At 44.8% G+C, this 23,234-nt stretch overlaps 2 protein-coding genes across 2 annotated transcripts in view; one reads left to right on the top strand and one right to left on the bottom strand.

Moving 5' to 3' along the window:
- Positions 1-637: 637 nt before the first annotated feature.
- On the top strand, positions 638-14,442 carry PHYHIP (phytanoyl-CoA 2-hydroxylase interacting protein). Its single transcript, XM_069964694.1, has 5 exons — positions 638-743; positions 10,371-10,545; positions 10,664-10,838; positions 11,964-12,081; positions 13,335-14,442. The coding sequence occupies exons 2-5, from the start codon at positions 10,378-10,380 to the stop codon at positions 13,858-13,860; spliced, it is 987 nt and encodes a 328-aa protein (XP_069820795.1). The 5' UTR covers positions 638-743; positions 10,371-10,377; the 3' UTR covers positions 13,861-14,442.
- A 6,946-nt stretch (positions 14,443-21,388) lies between these two features.
- BMP1 (bone morphogenetic protein 1) overlaps positions 21,389-23,234 on the bottom strand; it is a 77,938-nt gene continuing 76,092 nt past the window's right edge. The window contains exon 20 of the mRNA XM_069944452.1: positions 21,389-22,172. Coding sequence (XP_069800553.1) covers positions 22,038-22,172 — 135 coding nt within the window. The 3' untranslated portion in view covers positions 21,389-22,037. The remainder of the gene's footprint in view (positions 22,173-23,234) is intronic.

The raw sequence follows: 23,234 nt of genomic DNA, 5'->3' as shown, positions 1-23,234 counted from the left end.
GTAAAAGTTAGAGAATTGACCAGTCACAATAATAAGCCAGATTAAAGGAACTTTTTACCGTAATAATGTTTTTGTTTCATTAGAAAAAAAAAAAAAAAGATGTAAGTTTTGTTTTAGCAACAACATGGTTGGGGGGTCAGCCTGAGTTGTGGTTCCAGGCCGTCCCTTCTGGATCTTCCCAATGGTTTTGGCTGTGAGGCCTGGGTACAGCTAAGAATTGGCTTCCTATTACTGGCAACCTTAATGGGATTAATTATTCCCTTTCAGATTGGCACCGTGCCAGTGACGCTTGTCAGCATGTGATGGTGGATCTCGCTGACAATTCTCTTAACCCTGAAGCTGCCAGATCGCTCACCCCCTCTTAATAATAGGCTTGTGCCATGTGCAGCTTACGTCAGCGGGCCGTTTAACCCCTTCAGTGCTGCCGTGCCAGGTTAGTGGTTGGGGTGAGGCTCTCGGCTTCTGGTCACTGGCTCTACCTGTCCATCCTATAACTCCTCACCTCTACTTTTAATCTGATTGTGTGCCTCTCTTCCTCTGCCCCCCTCTCTCTCTCCATCTCTCAGCCTTCCTCCCCTCTCTTTCTCTCACCTCCCTCATTCTCCAGCACTCTCTCTCTCTCCTGTATTTGCTGTTACCCTCCTACTCACTATTTTCCTGCTCTGTCTCTCTTCCTCGCCCCTTTTCTTTCTCTCATTCCTTCGCACTCTCTTTCCTCAGTGAGATAACTGCACATATCCAAGGTATGTCACATATCCACTAACATTTGTCTGTGACCATTGACTTGTTGCCTTGCTGCTTGTACTATATCAATGGGGCAGGGGATGATGTCCATCATTCATCTTGTTCTCATCTTGTTGTAACCGCAACTTTTTTTTTTTTAACTTATGCAATGCTCTGCAGGGGGGTGACATGCTCTGCATACCTACACCTGATTGTATACATGCTATGCATTGTTCTGCAGGAACAAACACAGCAGAAGACCCCCACAGTCGTGACACTGTGTCATATTATCCTTTAGTGTTGCAATGCTCTGCAGCGTAGGTGTGTGGGTTATTATTTTTCTCATATGCTTATGCTCATTGATTTTTCTGTGACTTTGAGAAGCTGCGCAATGCTCTGCAAGTGTTGTTATGTAAGGTAAAGATCTGCTGCGTGTGAGATGCTCTGCAAGGCATGTGATTTTGTGCACAGCTTATGACGCACGGCTGGGTGAGGTAATTCTCTGACAGGAGTTCAGGTTCTGAGTCTTCTTGGTGTGAAGTTGAGCTGGTCCCCAGAGACTCTCTGCGCTGGTTTAATCTTGTACTGTGGAATATTATTCTGGGAGGATTGGGAATTACACCTACGGAATTTACTGTGATTTCCTTTGGGATTACAGTTTTGGAGGAATTAAGGGACCATTGGGGATAAGGTGTATGGGAGTTGGCGTGGGGGGTCAGCAAGGCAAAATCTAGGGTGATTTTATGTATTTTACACGTGTGGGTGGCTTGTAAGCAGAGATAGAGCGAGTTTAGTGTATAATACCCTCCTACAGATTATACCGCTATGGAAAACTGCAACCATCAGGACTATAGTGATTGACGGACAAATACATGCACAGGTGTAATGATAGTTGAGGAATATATATATATATATATATATATATATATATATATATATATATAGTGATGGACTGTGTGATAGATTTCCATATTTGTGTCTGTATAGTATATCTTTATGGTCACATCCTGGCTTTGAACCATTGTCACCACTAAAGGAAAGGAAAATTAGATAAAATGGATTGTAATGTATATGTATTGAGCTATAGAATAGTCTACAAACTAGAACAAGTTTACACTTTTGAGTCATCTAGTGGTAGGACATGGTACTGCAATCTTCTGTATTTAATACATGTAGACATGAATGTTTAGCACATAGTTCCCTGTTGTCAGATTTGTAGTCTGGGTTAAGTTCTATAGTTTAGTTCAGTCCTGGTTTCCATTACTTTACATTAGACACAGAGGGGGGAATTTACAAAAAACTGTGTAAATTCTGGGACCATGCAAACTTGATGTGTCAGATGTATCATAGTGGCTCAGGCTGATCAATAAACTTTGTGTAGACTGTCTACACCAGGGATGGGGAATCTTTGGGCCTCCAGCTGTTGCAAAACTACAATTCCCATCATGCCTGAACAGCCAAAGCTTTGGGAATTGTAGTTTTGCAACAACTGGAGCTGGAAGGGCCAAAGGTACACTGTTGAGTTTTAGTTTACACAGATAGATAGATAGATAGATAGATAGATAGATAGATAGATAGATAGATAGATAGATGATAGATAGATAGATAGATAGATAGATAGATAGATAGGAGATAGATAGATAGATAGATAGATGGATAGGAGATAGATAGATAGGAGATAGATAGATAGGAGATAGATAGATAGATAGATAGATAGATAGATAGATAGATAGATAGATAGATAGATAGATAGATAGATAGATAGACAGATAGATGGATAGATAGAAATAAAACTGTAGACCAATAGACCGGGTTGTATAGTCTAGACCAGTGATGGTGGACTATGGCCCTCCAGCTGTTGCAAAACTACAATTCCCATCATACCTGGACAGCCAAAGTCATATGTTCGGTTGTCCAGGCACAATAGGAATTGTAGTTTTTCAACAGCTGTAGGTCCCAGGTCCGCAATCACTGGTCTAGAGGATTCAGTGATATTTGCCATTAAGGAGGTATAGACAATGGACAGTGTATGAGACAAGAGCTTAGCCAGAAATGGAGTCAGGGGTCGGAACCAGGATTACAACTACATGTAGTCAGGGCCGTTTTAATACATTGGTGGGCCCAGTGCACAGCCCTCAAGAGTGGGCCCCCCCTTCCCTTTCGGCACATTGTATAATGTACTGAATTTGCCCCCACACTGTATCAAGAGCCCCAATACATACAGTAGTTACCTTATAACACTATTTCCACCATACAGTGATTACATATTACATAAAAACTGCACTAAACAAAACAGAAAGATATCATCAATGATACCATTACATAATACCGCCACATCATGACCCCTAACACTACAACCCTATAACAGAGTGCAGTTACATCCAGTGACTCACCGGGGGCGTCTTCTCTGATCAGAGTCTGTCACCTTTTCTTTTTCTCTCCATCCAGCCTGGGCCACCTTGAAGTCTTCTCCTGGCTGTGAATCTTCTCTCCAGAATCTGACAGACAAATATTTTAGGCTCCAACACATACAGTAGTTAGGTCCCTTGTACCCCTATACAGTAGTTACACCCCTCTGTACCCCTACATAGTTACACCCCTCTGTGCCTCCATAGTTTTAAGGTGTCCCTGTAGTATATAGCCCCTCATGTGCTCCTCCAGTTATATACAGCCCTCCTGTGCGCTCCCCCATTAGTATATAGCCCCCCTGTGCACTCTCCCCAGTAGTATATAGCCCCCCCTGTGCTCTCCCACAATAGTATATAGCCCCCCTGTGCTCTCCCACAATAGTATATAGCCCCCCTGTGCTCTCCAATAGTATATAGCCCCCCTGTGCTCTCCCCCAATAGTATATAGCCCCCCTGTGCTCTCCCCCAATAGTATATAGCCCCCCTGTGCTCCCCCCAATAGTATATAGCCCCCTGTGCTCTCCCCAATAGTATATAGCCCCCCTGTGCTCTCCATAATATATAGCCCCCCTGTGCTCTCCCCCATAGTATATAGACCCCTGTGCTCTCCCACAATAGTATATAGCCCCCCTGTGCTCTCCCACAATAGTATATAGCCCCCCTGTGCTCTCCACCAATAGTATATAGCCCCCCTGTGCTCTCCAATAGTATATAGACCCCTATGCTCTCCCACAATAGTATATAGCCCCCCTGTGCTCTCCCCCAATAGTATATAGCCCCCCCTGTGCTCCCCCCAAATAGTATATAGCCCCCTGTGCTCTCCCCAATAGTATATAGCCCCCCTGTGCTCTCCATAATATATAGCCCCCCTGTGCTCTCCCCCATAGTATATAGACCCCTGTGCTCCTCAATAGTATATAGCTCCCTGTGCTCCCCAATAGTATATAGCTCCCCTGTGCTCCCCAATAGTATATAGCCCCCCTGTGCTCCCCAATAGTATATAGCTCCCCTGTGCTCCCCCATAGTATATAGCCCCTGTGCTCCCCCATAGTATATAGCCCCTGTGCTCCCCCATAGTATATAGCCCCCTGTGCTCCCCAGTAGTATATAGCCCCCTTTGCTCCCCAGTAGTATATAGCTTCCCTGTGCTCCCCAGTAGTATATAGCTCCCCTGTGCTCCCCAGTAGTATATAGCTCCCCTGTGCTCCCCATAGTATATAGACCCCTGTGCTCCCCAGTAGTATATAGACCCCTGTGCTCCCCAGTAGTATATAGTCCCCTGTGCTCCCCCATAGTATATAGCTCCCCTGTGCTCCCCCATAGTATATAGCTCCTCTGTGCTCCCCCATAGTATATAGACCCCTGTGCTCCCCAATAGTATATAGCCCCCTGTGCTCCCCCATAGTATATAGCCCCCCTGTACTCCCCCATAGTATATAGCTCCCCTGTGCTCCCCCATAGTATATAGCTCCCCCATAGTATATAGCTCCCCTGTGCTACCCCATAGTATATAGCTCCCCTGTGCTCCCCCATAGTATATAGCCCCCTGTGCTCCCCCATAGTATATAGCCCCCTGTGCTCCCCCATTGTATATAGCTCCCTGTGCTCCCCAGTAGTATATAGCCCCCTGTGCTCCCCCATAGTATATAGCCCCCTGTGCCCCCCCATAGTATATAGCTCCCTGTGCCCCCCATAGTACATAGCCCCCTGTGCTCCCCCATAGTATATAGCCCCCTGTGCCCCCCCATAGTATATAGCTCCCTGTGCCCCCCATAGTATATAGCCCCCTGTGCTCCCCCATAGTATATAGCCCCCTGTGCCCCCCATAGTATATAGAACCCTGTGCCCCCCCATAGTATATAGCCCCCTGTGCCCCCCATAGTATATAGCCCCCTGTGCGCCCCCCATAGTATATAGCTCCCCCTCCCATATAACATTGAAAAAAACAAACACTTTTACTCACCTAGGTCCACGCGTTCCTCTTCTCTTCCCTCTTGTGGCCGCACTTCCTGCGGTCACAAGAGGCTGCACTCCCCTCACCCTCGCGCCGACGCTCCAGTGACGTCGGACGCTAGAGGGAGAGTGCGGCCTCTTGTGACCGCAGGAAGTGCGGCCACAAGAGTGACTGACAGGGAGGGAGCCAAAGGCTCTCTCTCTGTCAGTGTCGCTGCTGCTGCAGCGCTGAAGCGCTGCAGCAGCAGCGGGCGGGGGCAGCGGCGAACGCCGGGGGGAGCCCTGCAGGGGGCGCCATGGAGGGGTAAGTAGATTACCCATCCATGGCGCTCCCCCCTGACAGGCTGGTGGCCGCAGCCCTGTGCGACCGCATTGGTCGCACATAGCAACGGCCGGCCTGCTCGGGGGGGCCCCTTTAACCAGTGGGCCCGGTGCACGTGCACCATGTGCCCTCTGGTTAAAGCGGCCCTGCATGTAGTAGACAATCAGAGAGACGAGGCAGAGGTAGTTGAGGAATGTATATATAACAGACAGGAACAAGGACGAGGAAAGGAAGAACCATAAGAACCAGACTAATCATGGCAGAACTATTCCCCTTAATAGGCCACAAGTCCTGACATCATCTTTATAGGAGAAGTCCAGCAAAATGTTTATTAAAGTAAAAAAAGTTATACAAATCCCCAATATACACTTATTACGGGAAATGCTTATAAAGTGCTTTTTTCCCTGCACTTACTTCTGCATCAAGGCTTCACTTCCTGGATAACATGGTGATGTCACTTCCTGGATTAAATGGTGATGTCACAACCCGACTCGCAGAGCTGTGGCCTGTGGCTGATGGAGAGGATGATGGCAGGGGGATGCTCAGTGTCCCTCCAGTGCCCTGTGTCCCTCAGTGTCCCCCTGCCATTATTCTCTCCAGGAGCCACAGCCCACACAGCTCTGGGAGTCGGGTTGTGACATCACCATGTTATCCAGGAAGTGACATCACCATGTTATCCAGGAAGTGACATCACCATGTTATCCAGGAAGTGAAGCCTTGATGCAGTAGTAAGTGTAGGGAAAAAAGCACTTTATAAGCATTTCCCATAATAAGTGTATATTGGTGATTTGTATAACTTTTGGAGGGCAATATAATACTTAAATAAAAATTTTCACTGGACTTCTCCTTTAAGCACGAATTCCCTTAGTAGCCTGATGCCGCTATGTATTGAGAGCAGGGTCAAGTGCTCTGTTAGTTTATAGCATTTATTGTGTAATTTGTAATCCCATGCATTGCTTTCCCTCAGTTGTTTATCCCAGTCCTCCCACCCTACCTATTCCCCTCCCACAGCACTCCTGCCAGTCACTGAACATTTCAGAGAGGTTGCAGCACCTGCTACATCATTCAGCACAAGGCAGCATACTGTAATCACACCTCACTCCCCTACTGTCCCAGTAATGTATCTGTATATATGGCAGGCTATGATGTCGGCTTCAAGGGCTGGCCAGAGATGATGACATCACTCAGGGGGTGGGACCAGAGTTCAGAGACAAGATCCAGCCAAGCCTCCTGTGATAGCAAAGGATGATGTATTGTCTGCAAAGAGAGGGAGGAGCCAAGGAGCCGTAGACAATATACGTTTTGTTATTTTATCTTTTATAAAATGTGTAACTCAGTAAAATAGCAAGATTTGTTAATACCAGTCCCCCAGTGACCTCATCAGATACTGTACTATACTGACCAACTCTTACATATTTAAATACAGTTCTCTAATGCGGGAGTACCCATTTAACCCCTTACATGCCACAGTTAAATGAAGACAGCTGCATGTAAGGGAACTGCAAAGCTCTGTTACCCTATTGACACAATCACTGGGCGCGATGGGTTTCCAGAGCAGCTCAGAACCTTATGAAGGCCCTCAGCTTTATCAGTTGTGCTCCAAAGTTTACATACCCCAGCAGAATTTTTGCTTTCTTGTTCTTTTTCCAGAGAATATGAATGATAACACAAAAACTTTTTTTCCACTCATGGTTAGTGGTTGGCTGAAGCCATTTATTGTCATACTACTGTGTTTTTTCTTTTTACATCATAAGGACAACCAAAAACATCCAAATGACCCTGATCAAACGTTTACATACCTCAGTTCTTAATACCGTGTATTGCCCCCTCTAACATCAATGACAGCTTGAAATCTGTTGTGGTAGTTTGAGGATGATTTTTTTTTCTCAGATGGTAAAGCTGCCCATTCTTCTTAGCAAAAAGCCCCCAGTTCCTGTAAATTCCTCTTCTGTCTTGCATGAACTGCGCACTTGAGATCTCCCCAGAGTGTCTCAATGATATTGAGGTCAGGAGACAGAGATGGCCGCTCCAGAACATTCACTTTGTTCTGCTGTAGCCAATGATAGGTCAACTTGGCCTTGTGTTTTGGATCCTTGTCATGTTGGAACATCTAAGTATAGGGGTGTCTCGGTTATCGAACTTAATTGGTTCTGGAAGGCAGTTTGAGAACCGAGCAGTTTTATTGCTCACTAACAGACGCGGGTCTGTGACACTGTCTACCTGCCCTGCTCTCCGGTCACTACTCTGTCTCTAGGCCGCCCTCTTGCTCCTCTGAGAATGATTGACAGCAGAAGGAGGCGCGGTGGCGAAGGGACAGAGTGGTGGCCAGAGAGTGGGACAGGCACAGACAGTGTCAACCATAAACCATCAAAATAAAGAAAGTCCAACAATATATCAAACTTATACTCTTACTGTCATACTCTAGATTCACTGATCTAGCGGGTTGTCCATAACCGTCATCTAAAGATACCTTTGCGGGCATGTGGTTCCACTGTTTCGGAATGGAGTCTTCCAGTAAAATTCTTGGCTGTTAATGTAATAGGTAATGGCAGTGTAATTGGGGCAGCTCGTCCCTGTCGCTACCCTGATATACTCTCAACGCCGCTATCCCTCCAGACAGAGCCCCCCCCTAAGGAGAGCAACTCTGCCACTTTCACCCTGGAGTCCCTAGTTAACCCTGGGGACCTATAGGGGACACTGTACGCGCTGTGGGCATCATACGTGCAACATATCCCTCTTACAACAGTTTTTTTTATGCTCCCCTAAGGTATTTTCTTTTAGGAAGGAAATTCATTGGGACTAGGGATGGTCCGAACAGAGTTCGGTTCGGGTTCATATGAACCCGAACTCTCGGTAATGATTCCCGCTGTCTGCCCGCTCCGTGCAGCGGGCGGATCCAGCGGGAGGACCGCCTGGAAAACTGGGATACAGCCATAGCCATAGGCTGTATCCCAGTTTTCCAGGCAGTCCTCCCGCTGTATCCACCGGCTCCACGGAGTGGGCAGACAGCGGGAATCTGATGCCGAGCATTCGGGTTCGTACGAACCCGGACCTCAGAGGGTTCGGACCATCCCTAATTGGGACACAGCCACCATTTTACAGGGTTAACTAGGGACCCCAGGGTGACAGTGGCGGAGTCGCCCTTCTTATGGCAAGAGCTCTGTCTGGAGGAACAGCGGCCTTGAAGATAATAGGGTAGAGACAGGGTCTGGCTGCCTCGATTACATCACCATTAATTATTACCTCCGCAGCCAAGAATCATACTGGAAGACTCTATTCCGGACCAGTGAAACCACATCCCCACAAAGGTATTAGATGATGGTTACAGACAATCTGCACTCACCCCGCAAGACACTTCCCCGCCATTAACCAAGTGAGGGGTAAGATTCAATAGTGTCATCTTTTGATTCCTTGTGTGGTGTCCCACCACGGGTTTTGCTACTTTAAACACCCCTCGCAAAAGCCTGTACTCAAGTCAAGTGGAAAAGTCATGTCTCAGTTTTGCCACTAGGTGTCGCTAGTATGTATATCTGTATTTGTATATTGCACAGCTGTAGTGAACAAAGGGTTATTGTTTGTTTGTGATCTGCACACCAATGAGAGCTATTCTTCTCTTCCACCTATCTCTATCCTCTTCTCTTTGCACTCTCTTCTCCACCACTCACTCACAGGAGCTGTTACACAACTGTAGGAAGTTGTCACATGAAGAGAGGAAGTGTAGACTCACACTTAGGGAGTTCTTCTTTGTTTCTCAGAGAGGAAAGACACACAAACCAGAGTCTCCTGAAGAGTTTAGCCAGGAGCCTGGCTATGCCAGGTTCCCCCTCCGGGACAGACCAGCTGTAGTGTGCAGACGCTCATCGAGAACAGAGACTCTTTTCTTTAAAGAAACACATTACTATGCAGTGCTAAACAACTCAAGAGAGGACAAGTCAGAGATAACCCCAACCCATGCCGTTGAACGCCTCTAAAGGTGCAGGACGGTATCCTATAAGCAGAGGAACTGATCCGGATAGAGCAAAGTTGCTACAAGCCTATGTACTCGCAGCACAGGTGAAACCAGATAACTTTAGACACCTTGCTCAACTCAGGTAACAAGGTCTGGGGCTTGTGTCAGGGGGACAGGTCACCCGACACTGTAGGGCAAAAGGTGGTGTAGCGACAAAGGTTGAAGTATTCTTCCTCTGTCAAGTATTCTCAAGTATTCTTCTACTTCTTCTAAAATCCGGCAGAGCACAGTACTACTTTGGGTTGGGACTCTCAAGACAAACTCCTCTCCACTGTTCTGAACTCTCATGACCTACTCTTCTCCAGTACTCTGAACTTACTCTAGCTTCTCAGCACACAACCAAGTCAGCACTACTATTCTACCTCTACAGTTCTGAGCGCAGATCTAGTGAAGTCAAGTCAAAAGTCTTTTGTCTGCTTGTAAGCTAAAATATTTCTTTAGTAAAGGAGGAATTTACTACAAGCACCTACACAACAGTTACACTGTCCTCCCCTTTCTGTGGGTGGAGGTACCAATAGTCCGGGTGGGTCATAACTCCACTCCGGACCACCGTGATAAGCGCCCAAGGGACCCATCACAACCCGGCAGGTCACCGACCATTGGGGAAAGGGTATTGCCAGCCACAAGGACTAAAAGCAGGTGTGCCTCATACCTGTGTGCTGGATCAGCACTGGCATCACAACAACCTACCACCAGGCTGAGCTATATTCCACTGACCACAGTACCATCTAGCAAATGACCGATCGAGCACACACCACACTGACGATTGTTTGGTGTTATATTGTTTTGGGCTTTTGATATTGGGGCTGTTGATACACTATTTTATATAGTAACTGTTGTCAGTTTCCCTTTAAGAGGGCCCAAAGACATTTGTCACATAAGAGGACATTGGTATTGAGGCCTAGGAGCTTCTAGTAACCCTTTTGTGGTCACTTTGTTCCCTCATCCTGTACAGGTGAGTCATGGAGCCCCCTCTTACTGCTCCACATGGTATTCAGATTAGTGACATATCCTGCGACTCATTCCGTGTCACCTGGGAGATGCCACCCTATGATGCCAGGCGGGTTACCCACTACTTCATAGACCTAAATAAGACAGGAGGGCAGAAGGAGAACAAGTTCAAGCACCGGGTAAGGCCGCACCATACCACACTGCCTTGACTAACATATTGAATGTTCTTTGGCCCACATATTTGTTGGATTCTTTTATATATGACTAAACATGAAGATATATCTCTTTTTCTTAAAGGATGTGCCGACCAAACTGGTGGCAAAAGCGGTTGTGTTGCCCATGACGGTGCGGGGACACTGGTTCCTGAGCCCACGTACAGAATATACATTGGCTGTACAGACGGCAATGAAGCGGAGTGATGGGGAATACACTGTGTCTGGCTGGAGTGAGACGCTCCGCTTCTGTACAGGAGGTGAGTAGTGAATGAGCTGATGTATCTGTAATATGGAGGGGAACATTCAGGAAAAGTAGTAACCTTTACTATTAGTCTGATCTTAAAGGGATTCATCTATTGACTACTTTAAAGGGGTTATCCAGTGCTACAAAAACATGGCCACTTTCTTTCAGAGACAACACAACTCTTGTCTCCAGTTCAGGTGCGGTTTGCAATTAAGCTCCATTCACATCAATGGAACTGAGCAGTAAAAACCCTGCCCAAGCTGGAGACAAGAGAGGTGCTGTCTCTGGAAGAAAGTGGCCATGTTTCTGTAGCACTTGATAACCCCTTTAAGACATCGGTTTAACTCTTCGGCTAGGTTCAAACTATATAAAAATGACTGCTGTCTTTTATAATAACGTCTGTCATTGCGCAAAAATATTTTTAAAATAACAGCCGTTATTTACGCAATGACGGCCAGTATTATAAAAGATGGCCATCATTTTTACATAGTATCAACCTAGCCCTTCAGCTTTATTCAGTTATAATAGTTTGTTTTTTACTCCGAGCACTAAATAGTGAATTTAAAGATGGAATAACATATGCAGGCGTTGTTCCCACTTTGGGACGATATTGGGCAAAGCCAGTCATTTCATAATATAGACGGCCACTAACAATTATCATGATCTTTATTAGCGGCCATCTATATAATGAGACGGCTGCCTTTGCTCGACTTGTTTCCGAAGTGGGAACATAGCCTGAGCAGGTTTTTTTTTTTACATTATTATCTGATATATCGGCACAAAGATTAAAGGGGTTCTTGGCCTTGGACAATTCCTATTTATTGGAAGAGTCCATTTATAACTGATCCCAAAGTCAACTGTGAGTCACTAATCAACTGTGGTCACTAATTGTTTAGTTAGCCTGCGCTGCCTCCACAGGACAATTAAAGTATTGCACAGTGCCCTTTCCTAAGTTAAGAGCATAACACGGCAGGTCCTCCGGTGATAGAGGCTCTTCATAATAGTTCTCTTTCCTGGCAAAGTGGTGAGGTTTCTACAGAGAGGACCTCCTATATGAAAAGATTTTTGAAAATATAATATAATTAGCAAATGCAATAAATTAGATTTGATAATGTGATTCCGTTTATCTTTATTGCAGATTATGCCATGGAGCAGGTCAAACAGTTACAAGAGAAAGCTGAAGGTATTGCTGGGCGTATGTTGTCATTCCAGGTGTTCTACAGGAACCAGACTGCAGAATATTTCCAGCATGTCAGGTAAGTAGCAAATGGCTCAGTTATAGCTATTCTCTATTAATATTATTGTTTTATTTATAAAAAAAAAAAAAAATATATATATATATATATATATATATATATATATATATATATATATATATATCCAGCAGTAGAAAAACATGGCTACTTACTTTCAGAGACAGCACCGCTTTTGTCTCCAGTTCAGCTGTGGGTTTGCATTGAACTGCCAAGAGTGGTGCTGTCTCTGGAAGGAAGTTGCCATATTTTTAATATATCGACCATACCCTCTACTCTTTCTGGGAGGTCTCCTATATTTCCTGGACATTCTGGGAGAGGAGACAAGTCATAATTGCTACAATATGGCTGAGCTGCAATACAAGACACGGCCCATAGACAAGTATGATGCTTGGAGGGAAACCTAGACAGAATCCCCCCCCCTAATTTATTTTTGAGTTGCTTCCTGAATGCACTATTTTGTTGTTGCATCTGTGCAACACATGTACATAGCTGGCTATTCAGCAGTATGTAGGCAGACGAGAAGCGCTGCAGGGTAGGCATGCTGTCTCCGCCCTCCTCCCAGCCACTCACGCTTGATTGGTACCCTGTGTGTTGGACTTTACATTGTTTCCAGCACTCAGACTGCCAATTAAATGTGAGAGTCTGGGAGGAGGGCAGAGACAGTGTGACTACCTGCAACTGCAGCTTCACCCTAATGCCTTCTTATTTTGCCTTCATGTTTTGAAAATGCCGCCTCGCCACAGCATACCGGGCCACCATAGTTTCCTTTAAGAAATCACAGATGATGAGGCTTGTCTTACGGCCCTATTCCACTGGACGATTATTGTTCAGATTATCGTTAAATCATTCAAATCTAAACGATAATCATTCGTTTGAATAGCAGTTAACGACTAACGACCGAACAAGAAATCGTTGATCGTTTAATAAGACCTGGACCTATTTTTATCGTTGCTCGTTCGCAAATTGTTCGCATTGAATAAAAAGTCGTTTGGTCGTTCGCAATAGTAACGAACGCAATAGCGATGACAAGACGACCGCAAGAACGATCATAAGTAACAATTATCTTTCCACGTAAATGGGTGGACGATTTCAGGTCTTTCGTAATAGCGGTCGTTTGGATTGTGTATCGTTAACGATTATGCGAACGATAATCGTCCCGTGGAATAGGGCCCTTACCCATTATATGTAAAAGTATATGGTAATTTGGGAAAATTCTATCTCACATTAGTCTTCTTTATGTGTTACTTGGACAGAGACAAGTGGGGAGGTCTTATGCTTCCATCTTTGAAGGACCAGAGCGGCAGCCATGGATCACCCATCAGTGGCACGCTCCATGGAGTCTTTTTCAGCTGCAACACAGAATTCAACACAGGCTTGCCTCCACATGACTCACCCTATGGAAGATGGAGGGTGACCATTCCAGCCGGGTATCTCTTCAATGAAAACACACACCTGTACTTTGCCGACTTCTACTGCATGTACACTGCCTACCATTATGTTGTCCTAGTGTTGGCTCCTCGAGGGTCTCAAGGCGATTCTTTCTGCAGTGCCCGTTTGCCACTGCTGGACCCACAGAACAACCCCTTCCTGACCCGGGGAGAACAGGGAGGTTACTGGCATGCACAAGATCTTATACTAGAGATCATCTATACTGAACCAGTGCCTATGGGCATGGGGCAACTATCAGAGATCAAAGGGCATCAGTTGATGAGTCTTTCTACGGCCAATGCCAAGAAGGATCCCAGCTGTAAGGTGTGCAACATCTTTGGTGGGCGCTAGAGTGACACGTCATTTGTCAGCAGTGTTCATTGAGTTAAAGGGATTTGTTGTGTGGCTTAAGGTGTTGAAAGTGTAACTAGTGCATTTCCAAAACCAGTCCCCACAGAACACCTAGTTTATCGACTTGCGTACATACTGACCTAAGCGTTGGGAAAGGTAGAACGGTTCAGTATTAGAGGTTTTTCCTATAGTACATCCTAAAGCTGTGGCACCATGATTGACCCACTATTACCCAATGAAGTAGAGATGCTCTAGAAGATGGAGCTAGAGTTTTCTTCAGAAATGAAAACCTGGGCTAATGGTTCTTCGGAAAGTATGGATAACATGGGAACATTTCTTAGATACAGCATGGTCACATTGTCATTCCATTACTACTAATAAGTGGAACTGGAATGGCCTGGAGGCCAGAAGCCAAGGTGGTGTTCTTCAGTCTTCTTATATAATGGCCTTCACATATATCTTCAAGATGACAAAATACAAAATAGGATCCTCTATTGCAGCATTCATTGGTGTTGACCACGACCCAACAGGATCATAGGCATACATTTTTCTTTATATGACCCCATTCTATGGGTTTCAAAAAAAATTGCTCATTGGAGGGCATGTGCTGTGCTCCATATACACTGGAGTTATAGCCAGTTACTTTGGCGTTCCAGTGATAGGAACTATGGTTAACATTGGACCTCAATGAAAAATGACAATAGGGACCAACTAGATTTGTGCATTCAAGATCTAAATAAAATGGTGAAACATGGCTATGTCTCAGATATACGAGGTCTATTGCTCTAACTCTACATGCTGATGCCTCAGGGAAGATATTGTATAATTTAAGGGGGTTTCCAGGTTAGAAAAACGTGATTACTTTGTTCCTAGAACAGCTCTACTCTAGCCCACAGTTTGTTTTAGGCTTAGTTGTGACTTCATACCATTAAACCTGTATTCCAAAACATCAGCAATAGAGATCAATGCAACTCAAGCATGCTTATGTCTGATGGTTCTGCATTTCAATAACGAAAGATCAAGTTGGATGCAGCCCTAAGGATGCCTGAAAAAGATGGATACAGCCATAGGCCTTAGGCCATATCCATGTTTCCCCAGACTTACGAAGGCTGCATCCAACTTCTTCAGCCACCGGTATTTAAATTCTGAACGATCGGACTTGAGTATGCTTCAGTTGCGCTCATCTTTGATCAACAGTCATCTTCCATGTGGAGCCATGGCTACACATATTAGGGTATTTTTTTTCTCGGCATTTATATTGCTGGTAAATTTTGGGGGAACAAAAAAAGGCTCTGTGGATCAATATAGATGATGATGGCTAATGTTTTTGGTCTGGACTACAATACCACTCTCAAAGTGTGGACTGGTGTGGTGCTGTGTTTGGAAGAAGGCTGACATGGTTTTCTAATCATGTACTAATCTTTTAAGGACCCATGACATGAAGACCACATAACAGAATGTGACCCCTATTTGATCCATATATCGATTGCCATGTGTAGACTTGTTTATAAACCTGTGTTACAGTCCAAGACAATCATTCATGTCGCCACGTTGATGCAGTATTCAACGTTCTCACATATGCTGTATATATACGGTCATCTAATCTTGCAGTACAGGTGTTAGTTCTCTGATCACGCCTTCTTCTTTTACATACTATATCACCTGCGCATGTTTAACATTTCTGCTGTAATCTTGCATATACCTTGTAATCATGGACATAAAATTTATTGTATGATGAAAGGACAAGAAAATTCTGTATTTCTATTAAAACTCAGTGTTTAAAAAAGATGGGAGCCACTGTCAACATTTTTGAGAATTTTTATGTTATTTTATTTTTATAACTCCCCGCCCTCTACTTCATCTTTATGTACATTGATCTCATATAAAATAATTTAGGAGAGGTTGTTAGTTAGTGGGGCCAGATACAACTGCTATGTAATATATGCAGAAGAAGAGCCCGTGGAGCCTCATCAAAGAGTCTCAAAATACAGGACTAGCCAGATATCCCTCCGGGAAGGACCCGGCCAAGGGGCAGCTCCTGTTAGGAAACCACCATATTAAGTGGCCCTATAAGTCAATGTAATGACAAGGGAAACCCCAAGGCCAGGTATCCATCCACATACAGCTGTTTCAGGGTGTTGCCCCTCATCAGTGTAGAGCAGGATTCTGGCTAGGTGGGAGCAATGCCTAGTAGAGCCATAGGAGAAACCACTTATAGGGCCACTTAATATGGTGGTTTCCTAACAGGAGCCACCCTTTGGCTGGGTCCTTCCCGGAGGGATATCTGGCTAGTCCTGTGTTTTTAGATTCTTTGATTCATGTTTCCCAGGGGGCAATGCACCTAGGACTTCACTGCACTGAGCGCTTTTGCTAGCAGCTGGCAGTGTTGTTGTTTGGCTGGTCTCCCTGAGATCAGTGATCTTAGTAATATAGTATACAATTGATACACCAATCAGCCATGACATTAAAGGGGTTTTCCAGGCATACAGGATGCTTTAAAATAGAGTACAAAAAACTGCATATTCGCCGGCCCTGATCCCCTGCAGCTGCCATTCCAAAAGTGAATAACAGTCTAGTAACAACGGTGCTTGGGATATATTGGGCAGCAAATGATTAGTCAGTTCTTGGGGTTCATGTGCTGGAAGCAGGAAAAATGGGAAAATCTGATCTGAGGGACAACGGCAAGGGCCAGTATTTGACATCTGGGTCGGATAATTTTTAAAATGGCAGGTCTTGCATGAAGTTCCTGGTATACAGTGGTTCGTCATGGCTACCCAAGGATCACTGATAGCAAAGGCTAGTCCGTCTGGTCTGATCCTGCAGAAGAGCTGCAGGTCCAAGATACCACAGGATGCTTTCAAAGGTTTTCACAGCACCTACTCTAGTAGAGATGAACACAACTCGAGCATGCTCAAATTCGATAGTTCGGCATTTGGATACTGATGGCTGAAGAAGTTGGATGCAGGCCTAGGAAGTCCAAGAGAACATGGATACAGTATATGGCTGTATCCATGATTTCTCAGACTTCCTCGGGCAGCATCCAACTTCTTCAGCCACCGGTATTCAAATGCAGAACAATTGGACTTGAGCATAGAGGAACAGGGCTACCTGAGAAATTCTTAAAGGGAGCCAATCACTGCCAAAATGCCCAGGAATCTATATGTACAGTGTAATGAAGCCACTTGCATTGTTTCTAAATGTGTGAATGACACCTATAAACTTTACACATACCCCCCCAAATGTAAATTACCCTCACCTAGTCATGTGGGCATTCCTCAACGCTGAACTAGTTATGGATGGCACGCTCCAGTTGGCTGTAATCCTACCTGTCTGGGAGCGTTGGCGCACAGGGACATGACTCTCAATGCAGGAACCTGCTGCACGTAACAGAGGGGCCGTCCCTGATGCTTGCAGAGAGGCGGGATTAAAGCCAACTGGATCATGCCATCTGTGATCAGTTCGGCACTGAGGAACGCCCACATGACTAGTTCAGGGTAATTTACATAAAGTTTTTTTTCTGGGGGGGGGGGGGGGGGGGTTGTGTGAAAAGCTCAGGTTACATATTTGGAAACAATGCAGGAGGCTTTATTACACCGTACGTATCACTTCCTGGGCATTAGTTCCCTTTAATAACATTAAAGGGGTACTCTGGAGAAAATTTCAGAAACTGTCCAGATCAGTAGCAAATCCCCATGGAAAATCTCTCCTACTCTAGACAATTTTTGACATGGACAGAGGTGGCAGCAGAGAGCACTGTGTCAGACTGGAAAGAATACACCACTTCCTGCATGACATACAGCAGCTGATAAGTACTGGAAGGATTCATTTTATTTAATACAAGTAACTTACAAATCTGTATGATTTTCTGTTTAATTAATTGTATTTCCTGTGGAGTACCCCTTTAATGCAACCCCCTCCCCCCAGAAAAAAATAGAAAAATAGAAAATGAGACAGTCCCAAGTACAACAGCTATTATTCCACAATGCACTTTTTTTTTCTTTTTACTGCATCAGGCTATAGTACAGCATATGCCATAAACCCTACTTTCTTTACCATGCACTACAGTGCAGCACAACCTGTACAAGACATTGTATCACAGTCCTGAGAGGTGATATATAGGACATTTGGATACAAGGTAGAACGTGACTAGACAGACCAAGCACTTGTTCTTTGTAATAAATGACTCCTATAAGACCTACCATGTTAAGTGATTAATGTGTAATCCTTGGGACCAATCACAAGGACAATCACGAGTCCAGCATCCACACTGCCACTGTATTCAACGTCTATGGCACTGCCAAAAAGCAGCCAAGTACAGCACTTGGCTACTTCCATATGTCTCATAGCATTAAATAAAGAAGACATTCAAACAGGGGACTTAGGACCCCCATTCTCTATGGTCAGACCCCCAGTAATCATAGCAATCATAAATACTGCTCAGTCAAACCCTTTTAAAGGCAATCTGTGACACTGATAATACAGTCCAGTCCAGCATGGTATAGAGTAGGAACTGAGCAGATTGATATATAGTTTTATAGGGAAAAAATACAGGATAACCTGATATTTATTCATGTAAACCTCTGCCCATTTGGTTCTAAGTAGTCAAGTGGGCGGTCCTACTCAGTGATTGACAGGGGTGTGTGTGTAGAGTACAGCCGCCCACTTGACTAGATTAATAAATTATATATATATATATATATATATATATATATATATATATATATATGTGTGTGTGTGTGTGTATTTTTATTTATTCATTTTTTACTTAAACACCATTATGCTCCTCACAATGCCTTTAGATTAGGCTGTATTTTCAATTTGACAGGTCCCACAATGCACTGCTTTCTGGTAATAATGATCCAGCCAAACTTTGAAGTTAGTTTGGATATGAATGGAAAAAAAACCCTGCCTTACGTTCAGAAGATGATTTTTATTTTTTTTTCCTTTTCCAAGAAGCTATGTGCTGTTCCAAAACCTTCCTCCTGCCAGAGGTTTAAACATGACGTCCGGAGAGGTTTGCCAATGAGGATTCCAGCATCCCACAGCTGGCTGGACTGTCTTCTCTGTGAGCTGTCTCTTCCATTCTTTTAAAGGGATTATCCAGAATTAGAAAAAAAAACACAGCTACTTTCTTGCTAAAACAGCGCCACAGCTGTCCTCAGGTTGTGTGTGGTATTACAGTTCAGCTGCATTCACTTTAGTAGAACTAAGTTGCAAAACCCCACACTCAAACTGAGGATAAGAGGTGATGTTGCTGGGGAAAAAAAAGCAGCCATGTTTGCCACAATGTCAGTTCAGCAGTCCTGGTCACTTCTACATGCTCTCCCTGCCGCCCCTTACCATTCAATAGCTTTAAATGTTGCCCAAAAAACACCCAAACCCTTCACTAAAACATTGTTGTTAATTACAAACTCTTTAAAATCTGATAAAAAATAAATCCACAAGAAAGGATACAAACAGGTAAATGATCTTACGTGTTTCTGACCGGATGGTCCTTAATCAGAGGATTGAGCTGCACTTTGGCTCGCCTCACCGCTACTTCATCCTCCCTCTCAGGCTGTGCGCTCCGGACATCACAGATAAGGCATGTGTGTCCCAAATGAGGCCATTGGCGTGTGTGCGTGTGCCACTCCTACAAACTGGCAGGGCACCCCGGCCCTTGCCAGCAGCGGCACATGCGTGCACAGCAATGCCGACAGCATGGAGCAGGAGGCCGGCCAGCAGTAAATATGCATTAAAAAGAGCGAGGAGGAAGTAGTGGTGAGGCTTGCGAAAGTGCAGCACTAAGGCCAAGCCACTACTCCTCTTTGACTCTTGATTACAGTACAAGATTGTATAGAATCTACTGGGGCCAAGGGGTCACCTACACTACACTGTCAGCACCTCGGGTCCAGTCAGGGTGCTGACAGACTCACTTTACCCATAATGCGCAAGACCCCCATTGGATGAGAATTAAATGGATAATAAAATCCCAACTGACTAAAACTTTTCATGTTCTTTTTTCCCAGAATACTCATTTAAACCTTTTTACATTTGAATTTATCTGATCCACCCAAAATGGTGGAAAAAATAAAAGGGAACTTCACGCTGAGTCATCAGTTCAGAAGCAACAGATGAGTAGAAGCTTAAATGGGTTATCCAGCGCTACAAAAACATGGCCACTTTTCCCCTGCTCTTGTCTCCAGATTGGGTGGGGTTTCAAACTCAGTTCCATTGAAGTAAATGGAGCTTAATTGCAAACCACACCTGAACTGGAGACAAGAGAGTGGGAAAAGTGGCCATGTTTTTGTAGTGCTGGATAACCCCTTTAATGGACCTTCTGAAATTTATATTCAATGAACTTACTGCATGACTGTATATACTCAATGACCATGCACTGTATGGCTGTATATACTCAAAGACCATGCACTGTGTGGTTAAATGTACTCAGTGACCTTGAAGTATATGTTCACACACCGTCAAAATGATGGCAGATTCTATTGGACAGCCATCATTTAAAGAAAAATATTGGTTGTCCAATAAAAACATCAATTTGACGTTGTGTGAACATAGCCTCCAACTGTATATACTCAATGACTCTGCACTGTATGGCTATGTTCACACATAGAGGGAGATTTATCAAACATGGTGTAATGTGAAACTGGCCCAGTTGCCCCTAGCAACCAATCAGATTCCACCTTTCATTTTCCAAACTGTCTGTAAGGAATGAAAAGTGGAATCTGATTGGTTGCTAGGGGCAACTGAGCCAGTTTCACTTTACACCATCTCCCTCATAGTATTTCCCTCAGTCTTTTTTCAACCAAAACCAGGAGTGGGTTGAAAACACTGAAAGTGCAAATCTTATAATTTTTCCCTGTCTATTCCACTCCTGACCAAAAAACTGACGGAAATACTGTGTGTAAACATATATATGTATATACTCTGCAACCTTACAGTGTATGGCTATGTTCACACATTGTATGACCACGGCCGGGTCACTGAACGGCAGGTGTCAGATAAGATCATCCTGGCCGGTACTGCAGTACCGGCCAGAAGATCGTTAGCGCCGCTAAGTTCTGATGCGGGCGCATCAGAACTCCCCACTGCACACAATGGAGTGTGTGGCCGGAGCCGTGCGCTTCATTGTGTGCACTGACCAGTTCTCTGTGGCCGCTATTCAATGAATAGCGGCCGCCGAAAACTGACATGTCAGTTTTTTGCAGCGCCACTAGGGATTCAGGCTAGAGCATATAATAAGTGTATACGCTCCAGACGGGATTCCATAGACAGCAACTTAACATATATTTTCGTAATAATCACGCCCGTTGTTGCAATCAGCAACAACGGCCGTACTTTTACGAAAATATACGTTGTGTGAACATGGCCTATGGCTGTATATACTAACACAATATCAGTCAGGTATATAACACACACATAGGGGCCCATCACTCTCTTGTGCATTCCTATTTAATTCCTCTTCCCTTTTTTTTTCAATATTTCCAATAATGCCGCAGCACCATGAGCAGAGCACCAGCCCGACACTTAGAACCACAGTGGCGACCATCTTTAATGAGTCCATAGCTTACACACATTCATGGAGAACGATCTCACGGAGTGGTGCGGATCCAGGAACCTGTGCATATGGCTCTATACAATTCTAGTCTTTTCAAGACAGGTTGAAGCAGGAAGATGCCTATAAAATGAGGGGCCTTTACAACGGCTAAGAATATGAAAGAAAGGGGCAGAATAAGATTTAAGAAGTATTAGAGAGAAAGGGGGAGGAGGGGTGGGCCATCAAGCCAGCACAAGCGTACTGGCCATAGGGAAAGTGATTAGGAAGCAGAATTCACAGGATTACGTAGGACCCCCCCCTACCCTCTTTATATTCTTAACCAGCACTCAGCACAGCACCAATGTGTTTTAGGCACAGTGTATGTCATGTATAGTTATGCATGTACAAATGGAATAGAGTGTATATATATTTATATGGAAAAAGTCTATTTTCTTCTGCCGACATGACTCAGCGCCCTTGGATATCCCTGAGGCTCATCTAGTCCTTTATCCCATGTAATGGGGCTTGCAACTCTTATATCCACAGATCAGATTTGTTGGGAGGGGTCCTGCAGTTCAGGAGTCATCCCCCATAGACGAACTTGGTCCCAGATCCAATGAGGCAGGGGACGGGGAATAGTGGGGTGTCACTTGCGGGCGTGAAGAGTGTCCTGGAATTTGGTGCTGGTGTATCGGATGTGAAATCCCTTTTTGTTAATTGAGTCGTCGGAGTGGAACCTGATTGTCAGGGAGTCACCGGATGAATACACTTCCTCTGGCGGCTGCGGAGGGGGGGGGGGGGGGGGGAACAAAAAAGAAAAACAGGTGATGAAGCTTTTCAGATTACAAATAATAGAGAACATTCTATCAGGACACATTTAACAGTGGAGGGAAACGCGTGAGGGATTTCTCCATTCAGGAGAGGAATGAAAGAAAGGGGAGCCGCAACTCTGTAAAAGGGGTTCAGCACAAAGGACGCACACAAAAACGACAGGCCCCGGCTTCTGGGTCTATTCATGGTCAGGAGAATGATCACAATGGCGCAGACATCCAGCAGACTGCTCCTTATTCTCGGATTTATAATGGTGTCAGGAGAAAACAATGCGCCCACAAATGATGGGGTGGAAGATACATTCATTACAAGGCTGTGGACCTGGAGTGTATTTGTACGGTGGCCTCCAGACTTGGCTCTGGTTTATAGGAAACCGGAAAATATTCTATACTACATCTACTGTATATAGTGCCAAGGCGGATAAAGTAGTTGCTATGGTGCCCATAGAAAGAGTGAGTTTAGCTTAGGTTTCCTCATACCTTTTAGCTATGGTCAATGAGAACCATCAAAGCAGTATTGGCATATAGGGGAGCGGACAGAACCAGGTGCAAGAGATGGGAAAGAGGAAGAGGAACTAGCTATGGGCCTACTTTGTTTGGCGAACTTGCCGAACCCAATTGCTAGGCATTTGATTTCCACTCCTTGGAGAAGATGGAGGCAGGGCTGCCAGGTAAACATGGATACAGCCTGTGGCCTATGGCTGTATCCATGTTTTCCATGACTCCCTAGGGCGGCATTGCACTTCTCCAGGGAGAGGGAGTCAAATACTGAGTGTTTGGGTTCGGCTAAAGCTGAATGTTCAGCAAGTCCACTCAATACTAGTGGCCACCACTTTATTCATTCTTTATGGGCTTTCCAGTCAGCAACATGCGCAGCCTGGTTGGTCCTTTTGGGGCTCCAATTTTATGGTGTTCTTCGGATTGGCAGGGTTTCAAGCGGTCACTCATCCATAAGGTATACCCTTCTGGATTGCTCAAATAAGAATACACCTTTAAGTTTAACATACAGTAAC

This window comes from Dendropsophus ebraccatus, chromosome 1 (assembly GCF_027789765.1).
Source record: "Dendropsophus ebraccatus isolate aDenEbr1 chromosome 1, aDenEbr1.pat, whole genome shotgun sequence".
NCBI classification, from domain to species: Eukaryota; Metazoa; Chordata; class Amphibia; order Anura; family Hylidae; genus Dendropsophus; species Dendropsophus ebraccatus.
Note: the sequence above shows the minus strand (reverse complement) of the source record. Positions and strands in the feature narration are given on the sequence as shown.

Excerpts from the sequence above, each read along its gene's own strand:
- PHYHIP (XM_069964694.1), top strand. The coding sequence starts at position 10,378 with ATGGAGCCCCCTCTTACTGCTCCACATGGTATTCAGATTAGTGACATA. Across the intron at positions 10,546-10,663 it reads AGAACAAGTTCAAGCACCGG|GATGTGCCGACCAAACTGGT; the intron begins GTAAGGCCGCAC and ends TTTTTCTTAAAG. Across the intron at positions 10,839-11,963 it reads GCTCCGCTTCTGTACAGGAG|ATTATGCCATGGAGCAGGTC; the intron begins GTGAGTAGTGAA and ends TCTTTATTGCAG.